At 33.3% G+C, this 24,769-nt stretch overlaps 1 protein-coding gene across 3 annotated transcripts in view; it reads right to left on the reverse strand.

Moving 5' to 3' along the window:
- LOC143922430 (uncharacterized) overlaps positions 1-24,769 on the reverse strand; it is a 351,132-nt gene that overhangs the window by 33,617 nt on the left and 292,746 nt on the right. For all 3 annotated transcript variants that reach the window (XM_077445659.1, XM_077445658.1, XM_077445657.1), the window contains exon 3: positions 4,590-4,661. In XM_077445659.1, the coding sequence (XP_077301785.1) occupies positions 4,590-4,661 (72 nt within the window). The remainder of the gene's footprint in view (positions 1-4,589; positions 4,662-24,769) is intronic.

Consider the following 24,769-nt stretch of genomic DNA (forward strand, 5'->3'; position numbering starts at 1 on the left):
ATTGTGTGTGTTGAGTGGTGTTGCCTTACGACATCTATGTAGCGAGTGTCTGAACACAATTGTCGTAAAATGTTGACACCTCACAAATGAATTATGTTTATTTAAAATTCAATACAAAATTATTCTTTCGATTATGAATTCTAAAAATTGTACAATTTAATACACAGCGCAGTTTTGGAAAAATATTCGACGAATATTGGACCACCCGAATCAAAATACTAGGTTGTAAGTTGGAAAAATTACATTTAAAAATATGATTTTTGATTTTATTGTACCCGTTTTATACTGCACAAAAATTCAGTTCAATCTAATCGACAATCTAGGAAGGAAAATTTATCTATACACTATATGAAAACATATGTACGTATTATAAATACATAAATTATGATGAGAACCAATTTGAATACCAAAAATACTGTATTTTTATTGAAATATGTAATTCAAACAGTTACTGCACTGTTTATATGTTGTTAATTTTTGTGTCGACTGGAAATGGTACCTCCATGTATTACATATTATTATAATACATTGTATGTACATTTTTAGGCATCTTTCCCATATTTGATTTATGTTTAAAATATATAAACAAAATCTAAATAGAAATTTTGACTTTTCCTATATTTTGTTTTTGATTTTGATGAAAGAGGTGCCCCTTTTTCACTGATTTTTTCACTTTTTAAAAACCTCTCTTATTTTAATTACCTCTCTTACATATAGCTGAGAATTCTCTCTTATTCTTGTGTATATATGTAAGTGGTAAAACAATAAAACAAAATTATATGAGGCGTGGAAAACAATAAAATTTACAAATTTATACATTTTTCGCTATCTACATTAACAGGTGGGAAGTTTTAAGGAAAATTCACCATCAGTTACTTCAAAAAGATTGTGCACTGCTTGTTGGTCGTCCAGATTAGACTATTAATGCACTTCGATATATACATAGGTACATACATATATGTATATGTACAGATGTTTTAAAATTTCTTACAGAAATAATTTTAAAAACTAAAAAAAAAGAACAATCAGAAGCAAAGTGACTAAAAAAGAAAATGGAAAGTTTCGAATTTATTCTCTTACTCGTGCTTCTTGAAAAATTCTTCGACCTCCCAACTTTGTTTCAAAGCTCCTTGAATCAAAAAACGCTGATGTTATCAGTGCTCAGTCTATGATTAGAAATTCGCAATCGGGTGCTTGAATTACGTTCGTGCTTAAAAGAAAATAAACCTAGTAAAAAAAAGAAGATCGACTGTATTACAACTATGTCACAAAATCGATTAGCAATGATTGTTATTATAAATTTTAACAAAACAGTCGTGTTTGCCAATGAGAGTTCTACTATTTTAAACTGTTTTATTTTTTTGTTATTTTAACCAAATAAAACACAAAGGATTTTTTCGAGCATTGTGCATTTTTACTATTTTCTATGCATTTAAGTGAAAAATAAATCGCCTTTTCACATCAGCCGCTATATATCAAACAGCAAATCTATAGTGTCGAATGAATGGAAAATTGATTTTCAATTTTCCGGTGCTGGAAAATGGAGCCCAAATTTGCATTAGGCGAGCTTTGTCCATAGCTTTGCTTTTGGGGCTTCGGTTCAACCCCCGAGTGCAATTACATGTGCAACTGCAATATCTGATCCACCTATTAACTCGGTACGGCTGCAATTTAATTACTGGCTATTACTACTAAAAATGTTTTTCTACGTAAAAAAGGTATGAATTATTATATTGCTGTAAGGAAATAATATGAATATATGGGAGGGGGGGGGCGGGCTTAAAATATTTTGCGGTGAGGCACCTGGAATTTACGCTACGCCACTGATTATAGGTAAAAACTACCTACTTACCTATACATAAACAATACAATACCACCTCACAGAGTACAGCAGTCGGACTACATGCCATCTCGCTTGCACCCAAATATTACGCGCTACAACCATATACACAATGAAAGCATTTAAATTGCAATTACCGCTTGAGTTAGTACGTTTAGATAAAAAAAAAATATCGAGATAGAAAACCAACCAATCCTTATAAACGTGGTGAAATAAAAAATTTGCCAAATAAATGAAAAATAGCACGGAAAAAAAATCCGTAAAAAAAATATATTTTTGACTTTTAAAATTCGCTAGACAATTAATTAGAAGTATTTTAAAGCAATGAAATATAACAATTATTAGGAAAAATATCTGACTATTGATTCCAATACTCACTTTGAGCGTAACAATCCTAAATTTTGAGTTAAAGACCGCAAAAGCCAAAAAACTGTAAAAATCGCGCATTTTTTTAAACGCTCATATCTCGTAAACGATCACCCACCAACAAAAATAAATATCATATTCGAATTCATTGGGTCAAAATTAGTAAAGATTGGCTAGTCTCCGCTCTGGTAACTCAAAAACGTGATTTTTTGTTGCTCAGTGTAAATGGAACGAGAATGACGAATAATTTATTGTTTACTAACAGTCGGTTCCCAGTTTTAAGGCAGATCTGTATTTGACTCGATTTTGTGAATTAACTTATTATTATAATACATACTTATTATGTTATGTACACACGCTGTATACTTTTTGTCACACTGGAAATAAATCGAGGATTCGGATCATAAATATTATACAAATTAGATTTATCAAACCGTTTGACTTATCGCCTGAAGGCAAACACGGAATCGATCCCAAAAGTAATCATTCAAACGCAATTCGAAACGAAACAGGAAAATTTTACGACTAACATATTATCTTAATGAAATATGATCATACATTTGTATCATGTTTATGAACAACTTCATTATTTGAGAGAAAATTACCACTTCCAGCTAGCCTCGGCTTTCATACAATAATCTCTTATTAAATACGGGAAGGAAATTAACATCATGCTTCACATAAAAACTTCCAGTAAATAGTAATATTTTATATATGTTTGATGCGTTTTCCTTTAGTATAATATTATATTAAGCCAGTATTTTTTGAAATTTAGAAATCGCTCGTCGAATCTAGATTAATAATTGCACAATGGAACAATACCAATAACAAATAGTCATTAAAAATGTTGATGTTGCATAGTTTGGCAATAGCCAAATGTATGTATGTACATAACTGATAATCTTTGGCAAAGCCGCACAATTGTCCGTAGTGTTTAAAACGCGACGTGAATAATAATGATTCGGGAAACAATTTTCCCACCCGGGGAAACGTAATTTCACGGGCAATTTTCCACCAACGGTTCTAGTGCCGGACGTGCATCGACGTGCCGGAAAATTTTCCCACGTCAAACTTTTCCAAATTTGTAATTAATTATTGTGCCTTGAATTTTCATAAAAAATACATGCTTATATATATATGTATGTACATATTGATACGTTTTATTTTGCTGAAAGTAATTTATTTTATTTTTGGATTTTGTATGATACACATCATGTTCACTTTTTTAAGGATGTACCTACATAGAAAGATCATCTTCATCATCATCTACAGCCATTCACCATCTACTTCTGGATGAAGGCCTCTCCAACACGCTTCCACTTGTCACCGTTTTGCGCAACTCTCATCCATCTCCCTATACATTTTCCTAATTTCGTCTGCCCATTTTCCTTTTACCCCTTTGTATTTTCTCGGGTACCATTCTAGCGCTTCTTTTTTCCACCTTTCGTCCATTATTCTAGCCACTTGGCCTGTCCATTGTCATTTCAGTCTCTTCAGTCTATCCATTATATCCACTAGCCTTGTCATACTTCTCACCCACGTATTCCGTTCCCTGTCTTTCCTCGTTATGCCAAGCATACAACTTTCTATACTTCTTCGAGTTCTAGCTTCGCATTCATACGTCATAATTGACAAACACATTGATCGAAGATCTTTTTTTCAAGCAAAGTGGCATTTTTTTATTTAAAAACTACATTCATTCGTCCAAATGCGCTCCATCTTTATTTCTTCTTCATTACTGTCGGATATATCTATTATTTCACTTAATTATAAATAACTATCGACTAATTCTACTACGTACATAGAATAAGAGTTAATAATTAAAAGTTTCTGTATACATAAATTCAACTCAACAATAAAGGAATTCAACACAAAATTGCACCCCTTTAGGGTTTCGAATTATATTTTATATCCATACAAGAAAAAGCTGTACTAGATTTTCACCGAAAATCAAAAATCATTTTAACATGCATATGCATATACATATAGTATATTTTTTAAATATAATATGTATGTACAAATGTACAAACATGGTTTGTTTTATATTTATAATGTTTATTTGACGTTTGAGAGCCGCATTTTGTAACGCAAAGACCACTAGCACAGAAAATCCAATAATAAACGGGATCGAATGAATTAAACTCTACGTCGAATAAAAAATAAATATACAAAAGTCTTCCGAATAAGACTTTTGACTTTTCTTTTTGCTGGAAATCGTTCGAAGGCGATGAAACGTAATTTATATTCAGTTACCGATTGAAAATTGAATCTGTTGTACGAATTGAGTGGATGTACAACAGAAACAAGTCATAACTTTTATGAACATGTTATTATATGTAATTATTTATTTATTTTGTAAAGAAAATGCATAGTAATGTCTCACCCGAACACTCCTCATAGCGGCTACAATTTCCACTCTGCTTGTTGGTCTCGGAACTTCCATAGAGCCAATATACTGCAAAAATAAAATATTCAAATTAAGTTTTGAAACCCACACAAATAAAAATATTTGTCAGTGAATATATTTATTCAATTCATCGAAATTTCCATTTTATGACGGATCAGTTGCCTTAATCATTTCATCTTGCATAATAATAATACTTAATAATATAATAGAATTTCATATGTCAAATTACAACTGGCAATGTCAAAATATACTGGCCATTTCATTAGATTTGTAATACATAAGTACTGGTCGTGGAATTTAAAATACAGACCAATCGATATGTAATTATTTACATATAATTGACAGATTGTTTGTCTGTTTTATTATTAATTACAATTACTGGCCGAAAACATTCAATGTCATTGACATAATTTCTTCTTCACTCATTGATGGTTATTAGGAATTTGGTAATATAATTATAATATATTAGTTAATGATCAACTACTTACATATATTCTAATAATCTTAGTGCCACGTACATATATATGAGCATATGAATATATTTAATTTGTTATAAATGTTGGAGATTACACATTGTAAAGTTTAATAATATTTAAATAACTTCAAAACGTCATGTTTTAATATAAAAAAAACATGCACATCTCTTATGTAGAAGCAAGAAAAGTAAATTTGAAAAAGCTTGGCACAAATAAATGGACGGCAATAACTGTAATTATAATAATAATGATAAAAATAATAATAATCTTCAAGTTGTACATGTATGTACATATGTAGAAAGGGCAAAATTAAAGTTGGAAAAGACGTTTTGTATGATGGGGGAATCCGTAAAAACATAATATGAAAATTTGCACTACATTTAAAATTGTGAAAACCATGATTTATAATGATTTTCGTATGTATTATATGCACATCCATATGTATTTTTAGTCATATCTACGACTTGATTTGTATTCTTACTTGAGATTCCCACCGTACATATGTATGTATATCCATCATGAAGCTGTGTGATTCCATCAATATATGTACATATGAATGAATGTATCATACGTTTTCGAATGTCGATATGGGATTTCGTCGATAAGTTATGTAAATCTTTGAATGTGTGTTTGTACTGAAATTCAATACGATGCATATGTATGTATGTACATACATACCATCTCAATTTATTTCATTATTGTTATGTTATGTTTTTAGGAGTTTTATCGGCAAAATTATATAAGATGATAGAAGAATACGTTTTCTTATAATTTGGACGATTTGAGAGCTCTCAAAACATCTTTATAAACATAATAACTTACTAGTCACGTTTTGTTTGCGGCAATCAAAAGAAAATCAATGGAAATCCAAACATTGTAAACGAAGAGATTTTCTTATCGTATAATTTTATTTGGAACAAAGGAAAATCTTCTTTTTGCGAAAAGAAAATTTGAGAGAGTATCGAATGATAGAATATTTGTGCTATTTTGTATGATTATTAAATTCATTTTAATTTTAAAATTGACCTTATAACACAACTTAAGTAAAAATATAACAAGTAAAAAACTATTTAAATAGATTATATTTAGTATCATTTTATTTGAGTTCTTGTATTATAGGTACCTTCATATTCACTTTCTTAAACAAATGTGGGAAATAACGTAATAAAAGGTCTGATTAAAATTAATATGAACTGGAAACAGAAAAATCTCATGATATGCAGTATGTAGGTTATTCTAGAAATAGTTACTTTATTTTGTCACATGCTTGAAATACAATTAATGCAATTTCGGTGTGGAGAGAGTGAAAAACGAACTGTCTTGTCTGTTTTAATAAACGCGTTTGTGAGAACTGAATATAAACCAAATTAAATATTAAATTGCGTCAGAAATCGATGGGATAACCGAATCGATAGGATGACCGGAAAACATCCGCAATTTAGTTACGACAATTAATTTTCATCGCCGGCCGAAAGAATGAAATATCATATTTAAAAGGTTCCTTCACTCTCAGTGAAGGAAATTTGGAAATTGCGAGTTTTCATATTAAAAATTTTCCATCCCACCTTATCACCGAGCGAAATCCGAAAAGGATACATCTCGAAGCGGAAACGGAAAGCGAACAAATTTCGCTATCTGTTTGCTCGCGCTTAAATATCATTAATCAACGTTGTATTAAATTTTTCAGCGAAAATATACTTTTATGCACATTGTACATACATATTATATAATAATAACAGGAACATCGTTCAGGTATGATTGATTGTTTTCCGCTCTAAGCATCGTTTTTCATTTCGTTTCTGTAATATCGCATCGTCGAAATTCGTCTCCTCATACTTGTACTGAAATTCATTCATCCTCATACTTTTTCAATTGAATAATATGCATATTTTTTGGAAGCCACGTATGGCCACGAAAAAGCACTCCTTACTCCACGGTATCCATTATTCATTAAGGGATTTTTTTAAGCACGACAGAAATAGGGAGAGATTTTCACGCCAACAAAAAGCTTTTCCGTTCTGAAAAGGTCTCGTGTGCAAAAAAGTTATAGCTTATATTGTTATCAAAGAACTCACACTCTATGTGTATGGTATAAAAACGGGCCATTGTTAGCTATCTTATACTTATCTAAAAAATATTGACCAATTATTTTATCAACGAATTGCAATTATGGCGATAAAAATGTATATAAAAGCGTTTAGAATTCTCCCTTGCCGTCCTATATTAAAAATATTTAATAGTTTGCATAGCACGGATATCGTCTTTAGAAATTGTAGTTGACAGTTGAACAGATCACAGTCATCTTTGACGTTCTCTTGGTCTCTGTTTACACAATTAATCCAATGATAAAGAGTGGTTTTCTATTGTGCATTGTTTCTATAAAAAAATGCATACACCCGTGATGGCCTTAAAATGTAACATAAAACTAAGACTTTAAAATTGACTTACTAAATAATAAATTGTCGTAATAGGAAAATGAATGTACGTGTGTGTGTAATAGATAAAAATGATTGAAGATATTCAGGTAGGTCTAAGTGTAATATATTTTTGTATGAAGAAGTACGGCAACATTTATGCAGGTCGAGGGTGTTAGTTTTTATGAGAAGTTACGGGCGATTACGTAGTGGGAATTTACGAGAAAAGGCCTGAAAATGTAGGACGAGGGGATGAATGGATAACGGACGGGGAAAATTTCTGAGATATGGACGCGGGAAATTGAAAAAAGTTTCGAACGGTGAAAGTTGGTAATTTCTGCGCTTAAGTGCATCTTGAATCATCACTCAAACAGGCAGAAGAAGAAGAAACGAAAAAAGAGTGTTTCAATGTTTCAAACACCACTATTCTGTTAACCAGTTCGTGACATGAGTATGAATAGATGTATGTATGTACATATGTCACATACTACATACATTCATACACATTAATGTGTTTGGTACATATGTACAAGCATACGTATGAATATTATATTTATATCACTATTCTAAGGTGTCATAAATAAACATGCGAATATAGGAAAAAGAGTGAACCTCTTCTGGAAAGAGTGGAGTCGGTGCATATGAAATGACCATATGAATAAAATATAATATGACCGGCTCAAAAACCCTTTTGATACGGAGTCGGTGTCGACACCTAAACTCCATATGTATGTATGTAGTGTGTTTTGTAGTCATATACATACATACATACATACATAAATATGTACATACATATATGTAAGTGATTCTCGATCGATTCTTTTCGTCGTAATTGATGCGTCGAATTCTTTCCGGGAAAACTTTTCACTTTATTTCGTTTTCAATATCACACACACACACACACACACACGTACGTGTATATGTACGTACATGTACACAATGTATGTGTATATGAAAGGGCTTTTCATGCGCTTGTATATCAATCAAACTTTCAACTTTCAAAGCTCTCCTTCGACGAGATGTATTCGGAAGCCCGTCGTGGAAAAACTGGAAAACGGTCAACGTCACACCTGGTGTCGATTTCCTTCTCAATGCTTATTTTTCCGAGAACATTTTCCACAATAATAACGATATATGTACATGTTATAGAGCTTAACTCTATAGGGAATCATACATATAATACGTATATTATTAAACGAGTTAATATTGTATAATATAGGGAATATCGAGATTTGCTCGGTGAAGAAGTGAAAAAAGAGATAATATTTTATTCGCAATTTAATTTCCTTTGAATGTTATCTGAATAATAATAGATGAAAAAATGAAAAAAATAATGAAAAAGTTTCTAAAAATGTGATTGTACCACTGGGGTCCAAATTAGGACTTCTGCTGTTTATTTTATATATTAACGATTTAATGAAAGTATTTGATGTATCTAAAATTCATATGTTTGCGGATAATATGATCGTTTATATTGTAGGTTAATATCACTCATGACTTGCATACATCAGTGGAAGTCATGAGTGATATTTTATGTAAGTAATTACAGTGCGTTAGTGACTGGTTATGCGAGAATATACTGAAAGTGATCTTAAGTACGACTAAGATGATGTGAATGAAAGCGTTATGAGTGATGTGATTATGGATGGAAGATTGGTAGAAGTAGTATTAAGTATTTAGGCATATATTTGGATTGTAAAAATAAATTTAAAAGTGCTACTTTGTAGGTTAAGAAATTTATTAAGCATAAAAAGTAAAATAATAATATATAATTGTTTTGTACGGCCTCAAAATTTATACATATATTGAGCCACAGTGCTGAGTCTATTCAATGGATTGAGTATTGATAAGCTACAGAAAGTGCAGAATAGGGCAATGCGTGCAATTTTAATGTGAGGAAACGTAAGAATGTTAGGAGTATGTTGATATGGTTGATATGAATTGATATGGTTGGATATTAGAAATAGTCTTAAATTGAGCACTTTAAATTTGTATATATGTAACAATAACAATTGATAACAATCTATTAGCTAGATATTTTAATAATTATATAGTTAGGAATAGAGACACAGATGCATAATCATAAAACTAGTAATAGGAATAAATTAATTTTGGGCGGAGCTAATAAAGTAAGAACTGCAGGAAGTGTTTTCCACAGAAGTGCTCAAATATATGTATAGGTATATTGCCCTTATACATTACTGTAAACATTAGAGGTGTAGAATAACAATAACATTGGTGCTTTCTTAAAGGGTGCTAATGGATACCTACATATGTGGAAGATGTAATTATATAAGTTAAAATGCAATGTTCTTTATATTATGTTATAGTTAATAATTTTAATTTGTTATTTTGTTACATAATTAGCAATTTGCTATTAAATAAATAAAAATATATTTATAAAAACTGGCAAAAAAAAAAATTTGATAACAAATTTCAAATAATACAATACAAGGCTTGTATCCTGCTTTATGTACGAAAATATCGAAATTTAATCACTTAACAAAGGTAATTAAATCCATTGTTGTTTTTAGGTCAGAATTAGGGGATTTTGCAAAATCGTTATGTAAATGCAAGATTAGCTTGTTTGGATAACAGAAACGCTTAACAAAGAGTACCTAATAAAGTTGTAAAAATGAAAAGGATCAGATGTACATATGTATGTATAATTAAAAAAGATTTCCCGGCCCATTAAGTAGGGTAGGGTAGGGTAGGGTAGGGTAGGGTAGGGCAGTGAGGGTTCGTGCGAGATTGGGTGGGAGGCTGGGGTGACCGCGAAATAATTAAATGGCGCCTAGGGTAGAGAGTGTTGAGGCCCTGGATATCGGAATGTTATCCGAAGCTTTGGGCCGGAATTTATCGGAGGGCAGGGGCACCACTTAGGCCCCAAAACGACAAGTCGCACAATGGCTGAATGCGCGGCGCGGGCCTAAAAGCCCCCGACATTATTCCCCGTATGAAAATTTAATGACGACTTCATATTAACTTGCTCGCTCTTGCCAAAATTACTAATTAACACTATACCGACCGATACCACTTTGTCAACACGGAAAAACTCAAGTGGTTAATTAGAGAAACCCCATACACGTATGTACATAGTTCTACGTCCGAACATAGCGAGCGAATCCATTATAGTATATGTATTTTTTGGCAGCAAATTTATTTTCCCGAAAAGCATAAATAAATTGTGAAACAAACATGAAAAGTATGGTCTTTCCCTAACCTGTCGTATTACAGGCTTTATAATGTCGTGAAATTAATACTTTATTTATTTATACTTTGGATGTTTTTATGTACTTATATAATAATTGTCTTATGCGTGCGTGCGTGCGTGCGCACGAAGTACTCAATGTTAACACCATGCTCCGTCTCTCTTTCTCCCCTTGGAATCATATCACTTCGTGGAAAGAGACGCAGCATATCACTTCGTTCACACGAGTGGCCGATAAAGATTTTAGCAAAAAATTTATTAAATAATAAATCTATATATGTACATACATACATATGTATCACAGTGAAATTATATTTCAAGTGAAAATATATTTTCACTGACGTTTTAGTGAAATCATAACCAGTTACATTTTCAGGGTTGGTCTTACTCATTTTCTATTTTTATGTACAATTTTTTGAATGTTTTATTTTTATTGGTTTTTTTATTAATGAATATATTTTATACAAATGTATTTTCTGGCCACAGTGTCATATTGGGGTGATCTGTGAAGACACTGTGGTATTCCTATTATGCTGTACATATTAACATTAGAATAATATAATACTATGATTACTAACCAAATTAAATTAAATTGTAAAATGGAAAATGATCAGTAGATCAGTAGCTATTAAAATAGATATAAGATGTATGTATTGTGAACATAATTTCGTAATAATAAAAAGCATTTAAAAATGAAAATCAATCAACTATGCACATATGTATATATAACCTCAAAACGAACGATGATGATATTTGCGCTATTGTTGCCATTTTTTTTCTTGGAACGTCAGGGTTGCAATAAAAAAAAATTGTCTCGACAAATGGAATTCTTAACAAAAGAATATTAATTATGTGTTCATTGCCTCCTCATTGCAAAAATTAATACTACCTCACTATAGGAAATTCTACTCTTACCGAGCCTTATATTGACCAATTTTAAGATTCAAATCATTTAATATATAATTTTGTTCTTTTTGATGGATTTTTTATAGAATAAATTTAAAATGAATGGAATGAAATGTCAACGAATTATATTTACGTAATTCGTATGTATGTATGTATGTACGCGTGGAGGATTGGAAATTAAATTCGCCAAATAGGCAAATGCTCACCTGAAAGGTATTTTTTTTGTACTGTATTCTAAAAAAAGAAAGATCGAACGAAGGAGAGAGAGAGAGAGATATAGAGAGAAGGAGATATTGATCAAATCGAATTTTTGAAATTGTCCCAGAATAGAAGTGTCGTTGAGTGGGGTTAGCAAAGCGATAAATTTACATTTGCGACTGTTACGAAGAATTGGGTCTCGTTTTGGGAAGAGGGGTGGGGTGGGTCGATCTTCGTCGCGTTATTGAGGGGATGTGCTATCGCGACTTTAGCCCTAACCCTAACCGCAGCCCTTAATCATGATAACTGCCAGCCGCTTTAACTTTTTCGCGATACCCTTACCGCAAAAATATCGCATAATTTCAAACCACCCCCACCCACTTTACACATAAAGCAGTCTCTTGGTAGCTTTTAGTCGCTCCTTTCTCCACTTTCACTCGAGATAGACTTTCTCCGCGGCGTGCTAGGGTTACCACATTTTTCGCGACCAACAACGACAAATTTACAAATGCACGACGCGTTTTATTATTATTATATTACAACAGAAATGGTTCAGCGTATCAAACTGAATGGGTCAATAATGTTTTTTAGGATTTGGTCCTGTTAGAGAACTCGCAAATGTATCGAGATAAAACTGATTGAAAATAATCTGAAACGAGTACAATTTTTTTGTAATAAATACTCTGTAGAAAAAGTATAAGATAAGCCCTTCCGTAATATTATATAAAATATTCGGCGGCGAGCTGAGATATTCTACATATCTATGTATATATTTTGTATATATCGTTATTTATACAGTTGTGCCGATGTTCCGTTTCGGATTTATGGCACCTTACGGTGTACGAGAGTATCTTTTTTTCTTTTCTTTTCTTTTATGCGCGGCTTTTCCTTCATAACTTTCCAGTCGACGCGGCGGGGAGGCGGAAAATTCATTTCAATAATCAACGCTTTGCGCCGGGCTATTTTTTTTAATTAAATTTTCGATAAGAAGCTCGTAAATAATTTATGGTCTCGTAATGTATTTCGAATGCGTATTTGTTTGCGTGTGTCATTTACGATAATTTATGCACCAAGTGGGAGGACCCAACTCAAAACTGGACCTCTTTCTCACGTATACATATATCAGGACTGTTTCGACTTTATTGTGGCCTTTTTACACTCAATTGACAACTTTACGCTCGTACATATAAACTGGGGTTCGGATCAAATTGAGCGATTAGATGTCAAATGAAAACTTATCATGTCAAGAGTTATTCAAACGTAAAAGTTCCCACTTTTACGTTTGATCTTTTGTCGAATGTTTTATATTGTTTATTGTTTTCTTTTAGTTCTTGTTTATTTAGTTTTTAGTTCGGACTTGTATCGCTTGTGAACTTGGCATTTTGTAAGGAAAATATTTAAATTATTGAAAGCGTTACATTTAAAAAGTGATCCAATATACTATACAATGTATACAAATGCAGTAAAGTTGGTTTTGAAAAAAAATAGGGGACGGAAATTAGCGAGGAAATTTTGAAATAGATTTTGTCGAAGAAAACGTTGGGATCTCAATCCGAATATAGTACTTTATAAAGTTACTAGCTGAACTCGTCATGCATTGTAATTCCACAATAATGCCTGCAATTCCCGTTCCTGTTCTCGTTCCCGTTCCCTTTCTCGTTCCCGTTCCCGTTCCCGTTCCCGTTCCCGTTCTACTTTCCATTCCCGTTCCCATTTGTCGGAAAAACGCAGGCAGCGAACACATTTGAAATTATTCAATTATTTGTTTATTTTACCCCAACAATTTTATTTTACCAATCAAGTGAAAAAGTCACAAAACAACACCTTAAACTTTCGTTACATGTCAAATTAAAGTAAATAGGTAAATGTACAATGTAACCTTTAATATTTGCACTCACGGAAATACATGTCTACCAATACTCTTCCCATATGCAGAGTTTGCGGTAGCGATAAAATAATTTTCTCTTGTCAACGCACTGTGATCGAATGACAAAATGTTCGTTTTGCCTAGTGACTTGATGTCTTTCGCCAATAGTGTCATAAATGAACCTTCAGAATCTTCTTTGTGGTGTGTAGTTTTACAAAGCGTCTTGTTAATTTAGTTTTAGCTTGTTCTGCTACAGCTTCCCGGACATGCATACAACAAATCCTGAAAATTCCATCGTAATCGGTTCAGTGTCTTAGGAGCTTTTTTTATTTAAATGTATGAAATGGTAGTTTCCTACTTTGCCTACATTTTTTTTCCTACTTTTCCGTTGCTTTGCCCGCGACTTTTGCGAATTTGCTTTCTTCAGTTGGCAGATGTTGCGTTTCAAGTAAAATTGTATATCGCGTTTCAAGTGATGGTTGGAGATCAAACAACGTCTTTTCAAAGTCGTGTCGTCAAAAACCAACTGGTTAAAAAATACAATGGCGCTAAATACTTTTGCAACGATAATACGAATTACGAATCGTAATAACCGTTTTTTTTCAGTAATCTTCCCGGACATGCATATAACAAATTCTGAAAGTTCCATCGTAATCGGTTCAGTGGTTTAGGAGCCTATTCGAGACACACAGACAGACAGACAAACATTGATTTTTATATATGTACATATATAAATTAAAAAATAGGTCTATCGCAAATTCAACCATGTATAGTCACTTGAATAATGTACTTTATATGTATGTATGTATGTATGTATGATCGAAATATTATATAATGTAGTTACTGAATTTGATTTGGCGAATGAAATGTTATTGTTGAAATAAATGATGGGCCAATTGTGCGGTTATTGTCTAATGATTTACACCACATATAAAAGTATTCACGCGGTTTGAAATTTAAATAACAATCGTTAGCCATAAATTTAAAATCCGACGTACAAATCGAGGGCGCAATTTGAACACACCATATTCAAATTTCGGACGCTTAAAACCGTATAAAATAACAGTATTCGTTTTCCGATTTAATTCGAATTCTTGTCGTGAGTTTTTCCGTGCGTGCGCGAGAGTGTGCGAAAAACGTGCGAGAAGAAAAACGACGCGTAAAGTATCGCTTTCCGACGATTTTCCGGAAAACTTTACACAATGGAAATCTGGTTCCGTTGCGAATGGGACGACACGCCTTCGGAGAATAACTTTCGCACTTTTACGCACTTTTCAACCGTGAAAAGTTTCAGCTATTCGAGAGCAATCACAGTCGAACGACGTTCTAGTGGCACTCTCGGACAAAAACGGATCGAATCTCGAATCTCTCTTAAGTATCACGAACTGGGTATGAAAATACTAGAATTTCACACATCTGTTGAATTCTCGATGCGAATTTCATCACTAGCTATAGCAACGAAGTTTCTTTCATACAGAAATTTACTGAAACAACAGGTTGGGCTTGTGGGCTTTCGTCACTTAATAAATAAAAAGTTTTCTTTTTTCTTATGTAGTAGAACATATGTAGAAAAATCTAAAATCAGCTTTAATTATTAATTTCACCGAAAATATATGTATGTACATACATATGTATTTGACCACCGACGCCAACCAAAAATTTGCCACTCTTTTACATATCACGGGTAAATAAAGTTTCATTAAAAAAAAATCTAATATATAATTTGGAAAGATACTTTGTATATACATATGTATGTATGTATGTATGCATCCTTCGTTCGTAGATCCGTGACGTCATCGAACAAATGATTCGATTTTTTTTATAGGCGCTGATTCGCCTTGGTTCAGGCGGGCACAGGGGGCGTAGCCCTAGACGGCAAATGCTCAAGGGGGCGCAGGTGGCGTAGCTCTAGACAGCGAAGGTTGAGGGGAGCGCAGGGGGGGTGCAGGGGGTGTAGCCCTAGATGGAAAATGCTCAGGGGGGCGCTGGTGGCGTAGCCCTAGGGGGCGCAGACGCCGGGGGCGTACATATATATTTTTTTAAGAGACTTACTATATATGTTTGTTGACAGTCAAATTATTAAATGACATATTTGGCCAAAAATCAATATGTATATCGTGTATTACCTTACAAGAAGCTACACGCCAAAATTGAAATTTATATATACATATGAGAGTTAAAACTATAAATATTTATATATTAGAGATAATGAGAACCTATAGAGCAAATTTCATAAAATATAGAGTGAATTATAGGCGTTTAAACAATTAAAATCTGATATCACCGTGTCATGGCGAACAGGTTACAATACAAGTGACAACGCTTGTATTGTAACCTCAAGAAAGTTTACGGGCCCCGTTTTTAAAACGCGTTGTATACGATATTTTATCTCCAACGTAATGCCAGACGATACATTTACGTATATTATTGACCAAAATGAGCAATATGGCAAAGTATGAAAACGATCGGATAGGAGATAAGAGATATAAAAAATGACCACTAACACGAAAGCCATGTGAAATGCAAAGGAGATATGTAAAAAAACAAATGAGTATTCAAATAAATTTATATAAAATAAAACTATTCAAATAAATTTAATAATTTTTTTACTATTAGATTAGATCATGTTTAAGCGGTTTATTTTACAAATACTGAGCGAAGCCGGGTAATACAGCTAGTATAATATAAATAAAAATAAAATAGCCAACAGCATAGCTCGGTTGTTAAGCTTCTGATTAGCGTCGAGAGGCGCCAAAAAAAATTCTATATCTGTTGTATATCTGTTAAAAAAGAGTATATCTGTTGCTGCTGGTCAGACCTGAATATTTGTGACTCCAGGTCGATCGTTTCCTATCAGAGTTTGCCAAATTTCTCTGATTTCATTATAGAAACGGTTCCCGGTAAAATTGGCTAAATATCCTTCCTACCTACTATGTCACCACCATTTGAGATTGATCAATGTACAATAAAATGTATGTACAATTCATAGATGTCTCGTTGATTTGCGAGTTTTTCAGTGTCTCGTAATTCAGCGATTCGTATAAAAAAAAATGGTGCAATGTTTGTAATTGGCCAGGAAGGCGCATTGGGGTTACCTGCAAGGCCTTTCTGGTATACATATATGTATGTAAAAAAAATAAAAAATATAGAAAAAATCAGGGGAATATTAATCGAGACGGTGCAAATTATAATATAATATAATATAATATGATATAATATAATAAGCAGTAAATTGCGGGGAATGAGTCAATATTGGTCGACCCGATTTCCGGAGGGCTTTTCATTTGGAAAAAATATTTTGAGCCGAAGCGAAATTGAAATTTGCACGTACATATGTATGTATGTTTGTACGCGGTTATCCTTTTACATAAATTCGCAGATGATTTATTTCAACTGTGGCGAAAATTTCCCCAGCAGTTTAATCCGTTCACAATGGTGGTGTAATCACTCTACGTAATGCGTGAAATCCATTAAGCACTTTGTGCGATACGCTGAGAAAACTGACGAGTTATTTTTTATCGCGTTCAACCTTTTTCGACATCGATAAAATATCTTTGGAAAAAATATCATTGGGAAAATAACAGATCGTATCCGAGTGCGAGGAAAAATCGACGGCAATCACTCAGATCACGACGGCTGTATTTACATACATACATACATACATACGTTTGTAAAATGTATATTCAGTGTGATCAAAATATGTACATGTTTGTATGTATGTGGTGAATTTACGTGAAGTTCAAGGGTTCTTAAGGGTAGCGTACGGGTAAAATAATTTTCTAATTTAGTCTTAGGTGTGTGTGTGTGTGTGTGTGGAAACACAATGTTGTTGTATTTTATATTTTGGCAGATGTTTAACAAGCAAGACAAAACATTATAAAAGAAAATTAATCAAACAAATGATTCGATTTTTTTTTTCGATTCGATATTGGCGCTGATTCGATTAGGCGTTGATTCACCTTCGCGTCGGGGGCGTAGCCCTAGATGGCAAATGCTCAGGGGGGCGTAGAGGGCGAAGCCCTAAATGGAAAATGTTCAGGGGAGTGCAGAGGACGAAGCCCTAGACGGCAAATGCTCAGGGGGGTGCAGAGGGCGAATGCTCAGGGGGTGCAGAGGGCGAAGCCCTAAATGGCATATGCTCAGGGGGACGTAGAGGTCGTAGCCCTAGATGGCAAAGGTTCAGGGGGGCGCAGACACCGGGGTCGTACATATAATTTTTTATAGGACACTTACTATATATGTTTCTTTGTTCGTGACAGTCAATTTAATAAGAAAAACAAATGAGTATTCAAATAAATTTATATAAAATAAAACTATTCAAATAAATTTAATAAAATGTTTACTATTAGATTAGTCATGTTTAAGCGATTTATTTTACAAATACCGAGCGAAGCCGGGTAATACAGCTAGTAATTTATAAAAAGCATTAATATTACGAACGACAATATTTCCTCACAACACGAATAGCGTATTAAATCTATTTTCTATTTAATCAGAATATACTCGCATCTAAATGTCATAATTGATCGTAAACATACATATTATAACGTATAGTATTTATTCATCATAATCCATTGAGTTCGTTCAATAGAATTCAAGTGTCTTCCGCTGTGGGAAGGTCTGAGAGCCGCTTTTGATTGATTTCGTTGAATGTAATTTTAATTTATTAGTACTGGTTTTATTCTTAAGCTCCATTCCGAAATACGGCAGTGAGATGACACAGACAGGTTCTATGTAGAAAATTCGAGTAAACCGCAAATCTCTTTTAATCCTCTCAAATTCTATCAATAAAGTCGTACTTTCGGGCGACCAGACGATCAATTAAAATCTGCTGAATCAATTTGATAGATGAAATGAGAAGCTTTTGCCGATTATAAAAAAAAAAATAGAAAATATTTTTAGACTTTCAATTATTATTATTATTATGATTGTGAAATGGTATGATTGTAGGTACATACATAGGCAAGATTGCGCGGTTCACTTAATAGCTACAATATAGCGGAAAAATTGTCATTTTACGAGGCAGAAAATACGTGTACGTTTATGGCAAATATATACGGGTCGTTTCGGCGGCTAAATTGTTTTGCCCATCCAATAAAATATGATATTTTAGGGAAGAGGGACGAGGGAAGGGAATTTTCGCGCAACGCGGTTCAGCTAGCGCGCGTTAAGTACTCGTAAATATCTGAAATCGATTACGAAGGTACGCTTAAACGGGCTAAAATTTTCATATAAAATATATCTTAGGCTAAGTCGTTTTCGAAAGACAGGCGTATGATATGCTTCTTCTTCTTCTTCTTCTTCTTCTCCTTCTTCATCATCATGTGAATCGACAGATATTGGCCACTTTCGAAGTGAAACCTACACTCGCACGCTCTACACTTGAAATATAATAACATATATAAAAAAATAGTGTAAATATTGTTGCGTAGGAGTGGGTGGAGAATCCAAATAAAAGGCCAAAGTCGCTTCACAGCATTTATTTGGGTGATTAAGGAGATCCACGCACTGCCAATGCTCCGTCCAGAATGCCTTCATATGGCCTAAGTACCTGCTTATAAAGGGCAGGTCGCTCAGTGCATCTTCCTCAGCGCTATCAGTTCTGAGAACTCTAGCGAGAAGTGACCGAATGCCAATACCGACCACTAAGTCCATTCGGAGGTCTCCATTGTTAGCCGACAGCACTTTAGCCTGGAGATAATACCAATTATAGCGGTGACTTCTCTTAGCATATGCTACATTATGTATACGTATCATATCATTTTTATTTCGTTTTAACCACTTTTTTATATCAATATGTAGAAAGTTAATACAGAGTGTGAAAAAAAAACTCAATTTTAATGAGTGTGACAAAAAAAAATAATTAAAATCATCACAATGTATGTTTGTATATATAATATGTAGATAACTTTCCTATACGAGCAATGTGTTTATGTAGATGTCTTCCAGAAGTAAAAGTAAGATGGAATAAAAAAAATATTGAAATTGGAATACAATGCTTTTTTACATTTTCACTTATTTTTTTTAAATATCTTACATTTCTTAGCCTTTTTTAATGAAGTGATCCAATGCAATATTGTAGGGTTGACTGTAATATGGTCTAGAATCTAGACGATAATACTATATGTATATTACTATCTAGACTCTGGATAGTGGTTTTTACATATAGGTACATATATACATATATTATGTATGTATGTATGTACATGCATTTGATTTCCCTGAACATGATTTTTTTTTAATCAAATTTCAAATATCTCCATAGGAAGAAATTACAAGAAGCGAAATCAGGTGAAGGAAATCGGGAAACTCCAAAATTTACAACAGGTTGCTATACAACGACATTGACTGCATCTTTCAGGAAGGTGTTAAAGTTGCCAAATTAGTTGACACAACTTGGAATCCGAGCAGTGTTGTTTAAAAATTTTCAAATATGTTTGTAGATTGATAAAAACAAATCCATCTTATATGTCATAATATGTAATGGAATAAAATTTCGAATAGTTTATATATGTATATATGTATGTAGATACATATATACATATATACAATGTAGGTACCTACGTATGTATCACGGCTCTTTTGTTGACTTCCGAAATGTGGAATATATTTATGCTAAACAATTCATATACATATGTATTTACTTCAATATTTTCATCAAAAATCATTATCGTGTAGTTATTAATGGAATTGATAATTTGTCCTTAATTCAAATTTTCAGACCCGATAGAATGAGTGCTACTGGCTTTAGTTTGAACCAAGGTTGAGTTATGCATTTGTGAACTACGGTGCTAAAAAAATTGTCAAATTAGAGTCATTTCACTTCAAAATGTTACTGTAATAAATAATCGAGAGCACTGCTACAAAAACCAATGACATATGTACATACATACATATGTATATTTGCTTCCCAGAATCTAGTCAAAACTTTGAAAAGTACAGGAAATGTGTAATATTTCCATTGATAATTTTTTTGTTTTAAAACTATGAAAATTATCAACTTGCACTTTCAAATCACCGATCAATCGGCAGTGATAATAATTAAAAGCGATAATAAACAAGTTGGAATTACTCTCTCAAATACCAGAATCAGAAAGAGGCACTCGAAAAAAACAATAAATCGAATATAATTCACATTATACCTATGTACATACATAGTACATATTATACATCGACATGGAATTGATGATCGAGAACACTTATTTATTTCGTCTCTCTCTTCAAATGAGATGGGGGAATCGTTTCGATTTAATATAATACATACATATATGGAATGTCTACGTATAGAAGTAATAAGGGATTAACGGAAAATAAACTGAATGAACACTAGATTGAAATCGACACAAAACTGAAAGATTACTGACGTGTGAAGGGTCTGCCTTTTTTTTTCTTTATCTCTTTCCATGCTATCGTATTTTAATCATATGTTCTATGTAATTGCAATTTGTCATTAAGAATAGTTCTTTGAGAGCAAGGCTGTTTGCAAAGCTGTGTGCTGATATGGAAGCTAATTATACCTCACTTTTGTATGACGAACGATAATTTTATTGTTAAACTTGCCAATTTGGTTGAAATTTTTGGAAAATTGAACGGTTTAAATAAATCAATGCAGGGATCACAAATACACCCACTTGTTCAAAAAGACAAAGTAAAAGCTTTCATTAAAAAATTAAAGTTATGGAAATCAAATTTACAAAAGAATGGGTTGGATAGGTTTTCACTATCCAAAGATTTCTGGGCCACAGCCAATATTGAAGCCAGTAAAAATATTTTTACCGACCACTTGGATGTTTTAGTGCTGCATTTTTCCAATTATTTCAAAGACCTTGATTTCTCAAAGTTTTTGTGGATACAGAATCCATTTAACTACAATGAAGAAGACGAATTCGAGCTGACAACCACCGAAAAATAAAAATTGATAGAATATCATGCGATAGCTCACTAAAACAAAAGTTTCAAAATGAAACCATAATTAAATTTTGGATGAATCCTAGTGGAGAGTATGAATCTTTGTATTGCAAAGAAATGCAAGTGCTGCTACCGTTCGTAACGTCTTATTTACGGGCTTTTCGGTACTAGCTGCAATGAAAACCAAATATCGAGCCAGGTTAATAGTCGAAAAGGAGTTACGAGTGGCACTCTCCATATTGCCCCCAAGATTTGATAAACTTTGTGCCAATAAAGAACAACATCCTTCGCATTCAATTTTGATGTGTTAGATGTAGTTTAATTTGTAATTTAATATAAAAATAAATATATGTACGTGTTCGTATAAATTTATGTTATAGCAAAACCTTTTTATTATTCTGTCTATTGTAGAGTTCAGTATTTTATTTTTCAATAAGGGTTTATTATTTAAAACGTGTCTATATTATTATATCTATTAAAAAATAAAAGGTAGGGAGGCGCGGAAAAAAATTTTTTTTTAGGGAGGCGTAGTAGCATAAAGTTTGGAAACCGCTGCCTTAGTTGGAATTTTGTTCGTAAGAAACACGATGAAATTATGTTTTATTTTTTTGTTATTAAGATATTTATTAATTTAATATCACAGAAAATTTAATCTTTATAATATTGGGTATATTTAATATAAAAATGTATTTTTTCGTACATTTCCTAATATTCATACACTTATGAAAATATAGATATAAGAAAATTAATTTATATGATTATAAAAAAGAGATAATTTTTTTTTGCTACTACATACTATGTATGTATGTACATACATTATGAAATATGTATGTATGTGCTATGAATGTAATATAATATAATAATAGGGAGTTCATAAATGGCCCGAAAGAGAACTCGGTAATTTGTCTAACACTAGTCCGAGTCAGTGCTCATTCAGAAAAAATAAATGTAATATATAATTTGGAAAGAGACTTTGTATATATATATATGTATGTATGTATCCTTGGTTCGTTCGTCGTCCGTAGATCGGTGACGTCATCGAACACGTAATTCGATTTTTTTTTTCGATTCATAGGCGCCGATTTGATTTTTTTCGATTCAATGGATTCACCCCCGCGGGGGCGCAGCCACATGGGGCCCCGAAGGGGGCCCAGGGGGGCGCAGCCGTCATCGAACAACTGATTCGATTTATTTTTTTTTCGATTCATAGGCGCCGATTTGATTATTTTCAATGCAATAGATTTAAAGTCCCAGCGGGGGCGCAAGGGGTGCAGTTTCATGGGGCGCCAAATGGGGCGCAGCCGCATGGGGCCCCAAAGGGGGCGCAGAGGGGCGAAGCCCTAAACGGCAACTGATCATGGTGGCAAAGCTTTAGACGGCAATCAATTATGGGGGCGCAGAAGGGCGAAGCCCTAAACGGCAATTAATCATGGGGGCGAAGCCCTAGACGGCAATTAATTATGGGGGCGCGGAGGGGTGAATCCTTAACTGTCAACTGATCATGAGGTCGAAGCCTTAGCGGCAATTGATCATGGGGGCTCGGAGGGGCGAAGCCCTAATTGGCAATTAATCATGGGGGCGAAGCCATATACGGCAATTAATCATGAGGGCGCCGAGGGGCGAAGCCCTAAACGGCAACTGATCATGGGGGCGAAGTCTTAGACGGCAATTAATTATGGGGGCGTGGAGGGGCGAAGCCCTAAACGGCAATTAATCATGGGGGCAAAGCCCTAGACGGCAATTGCTCATGGGGGCGCCGAGGGTGAAGCCCTAGAAGGCAAAGACTCAGGGGGCGCCGAGGGCCAAGTCTTAGAAGGCAAAGGCTTAGGGAGCCACCGAGGGCGAAGCCTTAGAAGGCAAAGGCTCAGGGGGGCGATGAGGGCGAAGCCCTAGAAGGCAGAGGCTCAGGGGGGTACCAAGGGCGAAGCCCTAGACGGCAAAAGGCTCAGGGGGGGCCTAGGGCGCAGCCCTAGAAGCAAAAAAAATTTTTTTTATTTTTTTTTTAATAAAATATTGACTATTAGATTATTATTCATGTTTAAGCGTTAATGATTCGATTTATTTTTTTCGATTCATAGGCGCCGATTCAACTTATTTTTTAAAGGCCAAAGGCTCAGAGGGCGCCGAGGGCAAAGGCTTAGGGAGCGTCGTGGGCGAAGCCCTAGAAGGAAATTTTTTTTTTTTTTTTAATAAAATGTTAACTATTAGATTAGTCATGTGTAAGCGGTTTATATTATAAATACTGAGCGAAACCGGGTAATACAGCTAGTATAAAATAATTATAGAAGTCATAGTACGAATTGACAAGGAAGATGTAGTAAATCTATCAGTTTTAAATTTCGATGACGATATGGCAGTAGTTCTGGCTACGACTAAATGTGTGTTATCAGTAAAATAAAGACTTCTGTTAAGTATTCAAAATAAAATTTAAATAAAGTCAATTTGGGTGAAAAAATATTTTTATAAATAAATTTAGTACGAATAACAAACGACTAAACTTCGACTTGTTAGTTTCCAGGTAACCAAGTAACGAAATAAATTAAATAAAAACTAACCAGACAGCCTAAAGACAGTTTTTTTTTAATAAATTAATTCATGTACGATTTAAAAATAAATGTTATGACGCATGTACATATGTACATATAATTTGTGTCATATAATTCGAAATTTCGTAATCATACAATATACATATACGTATATGTAGGTACTATGTACCTACTATGTCATATAATTCGAAAAAATATTAGATTTACTTTTTAAAACAAATATCCACGTGCATAATATTAAATTAAATGAAGCTTACCTGACACGTTATCGATGAAAGAGTTTTTAAATAAATGATTTCATATAATATTTGAAAATAAATTATATAATATAAATTTGAATTAAATAATATTTGGCACTTCCAGCCACATACATACATGGATAGTATATACATATACCGTGTAGCTCGAAGTTTTGAAATTACATGATATGTACATATGTACCCATGTTCATAGTATTTCGTATAATTTCGAATTATGTGATATATTACATATATGTGTATATTACAGAAGTTTTTTTTTATTTTTGGGCTTGGATTAATAAAGGACGAATATTAGTCAAGAAATTAAAATTATTCTCGCATCTTTTGAAAAGACATATAAGATAGTAGTTACCTGCTACGTCCGTTAATT

Source organism: Arctopsyche grandis, chromosome 2, assembly GCF_051622035.1.
Source record: "Arctopsyche grandis isolate Sample6627 chromosome 2, ASM5162203v2, whole genome shotgun sequence".
Classification (NCBI taxonomy): domain Eukaryota; kingdom Metazoa; phylum Arthropoda; class Insecta; order Trichoptera; family Hydropsychidae; genus Arctopsyche; species Arctopsyche grandis.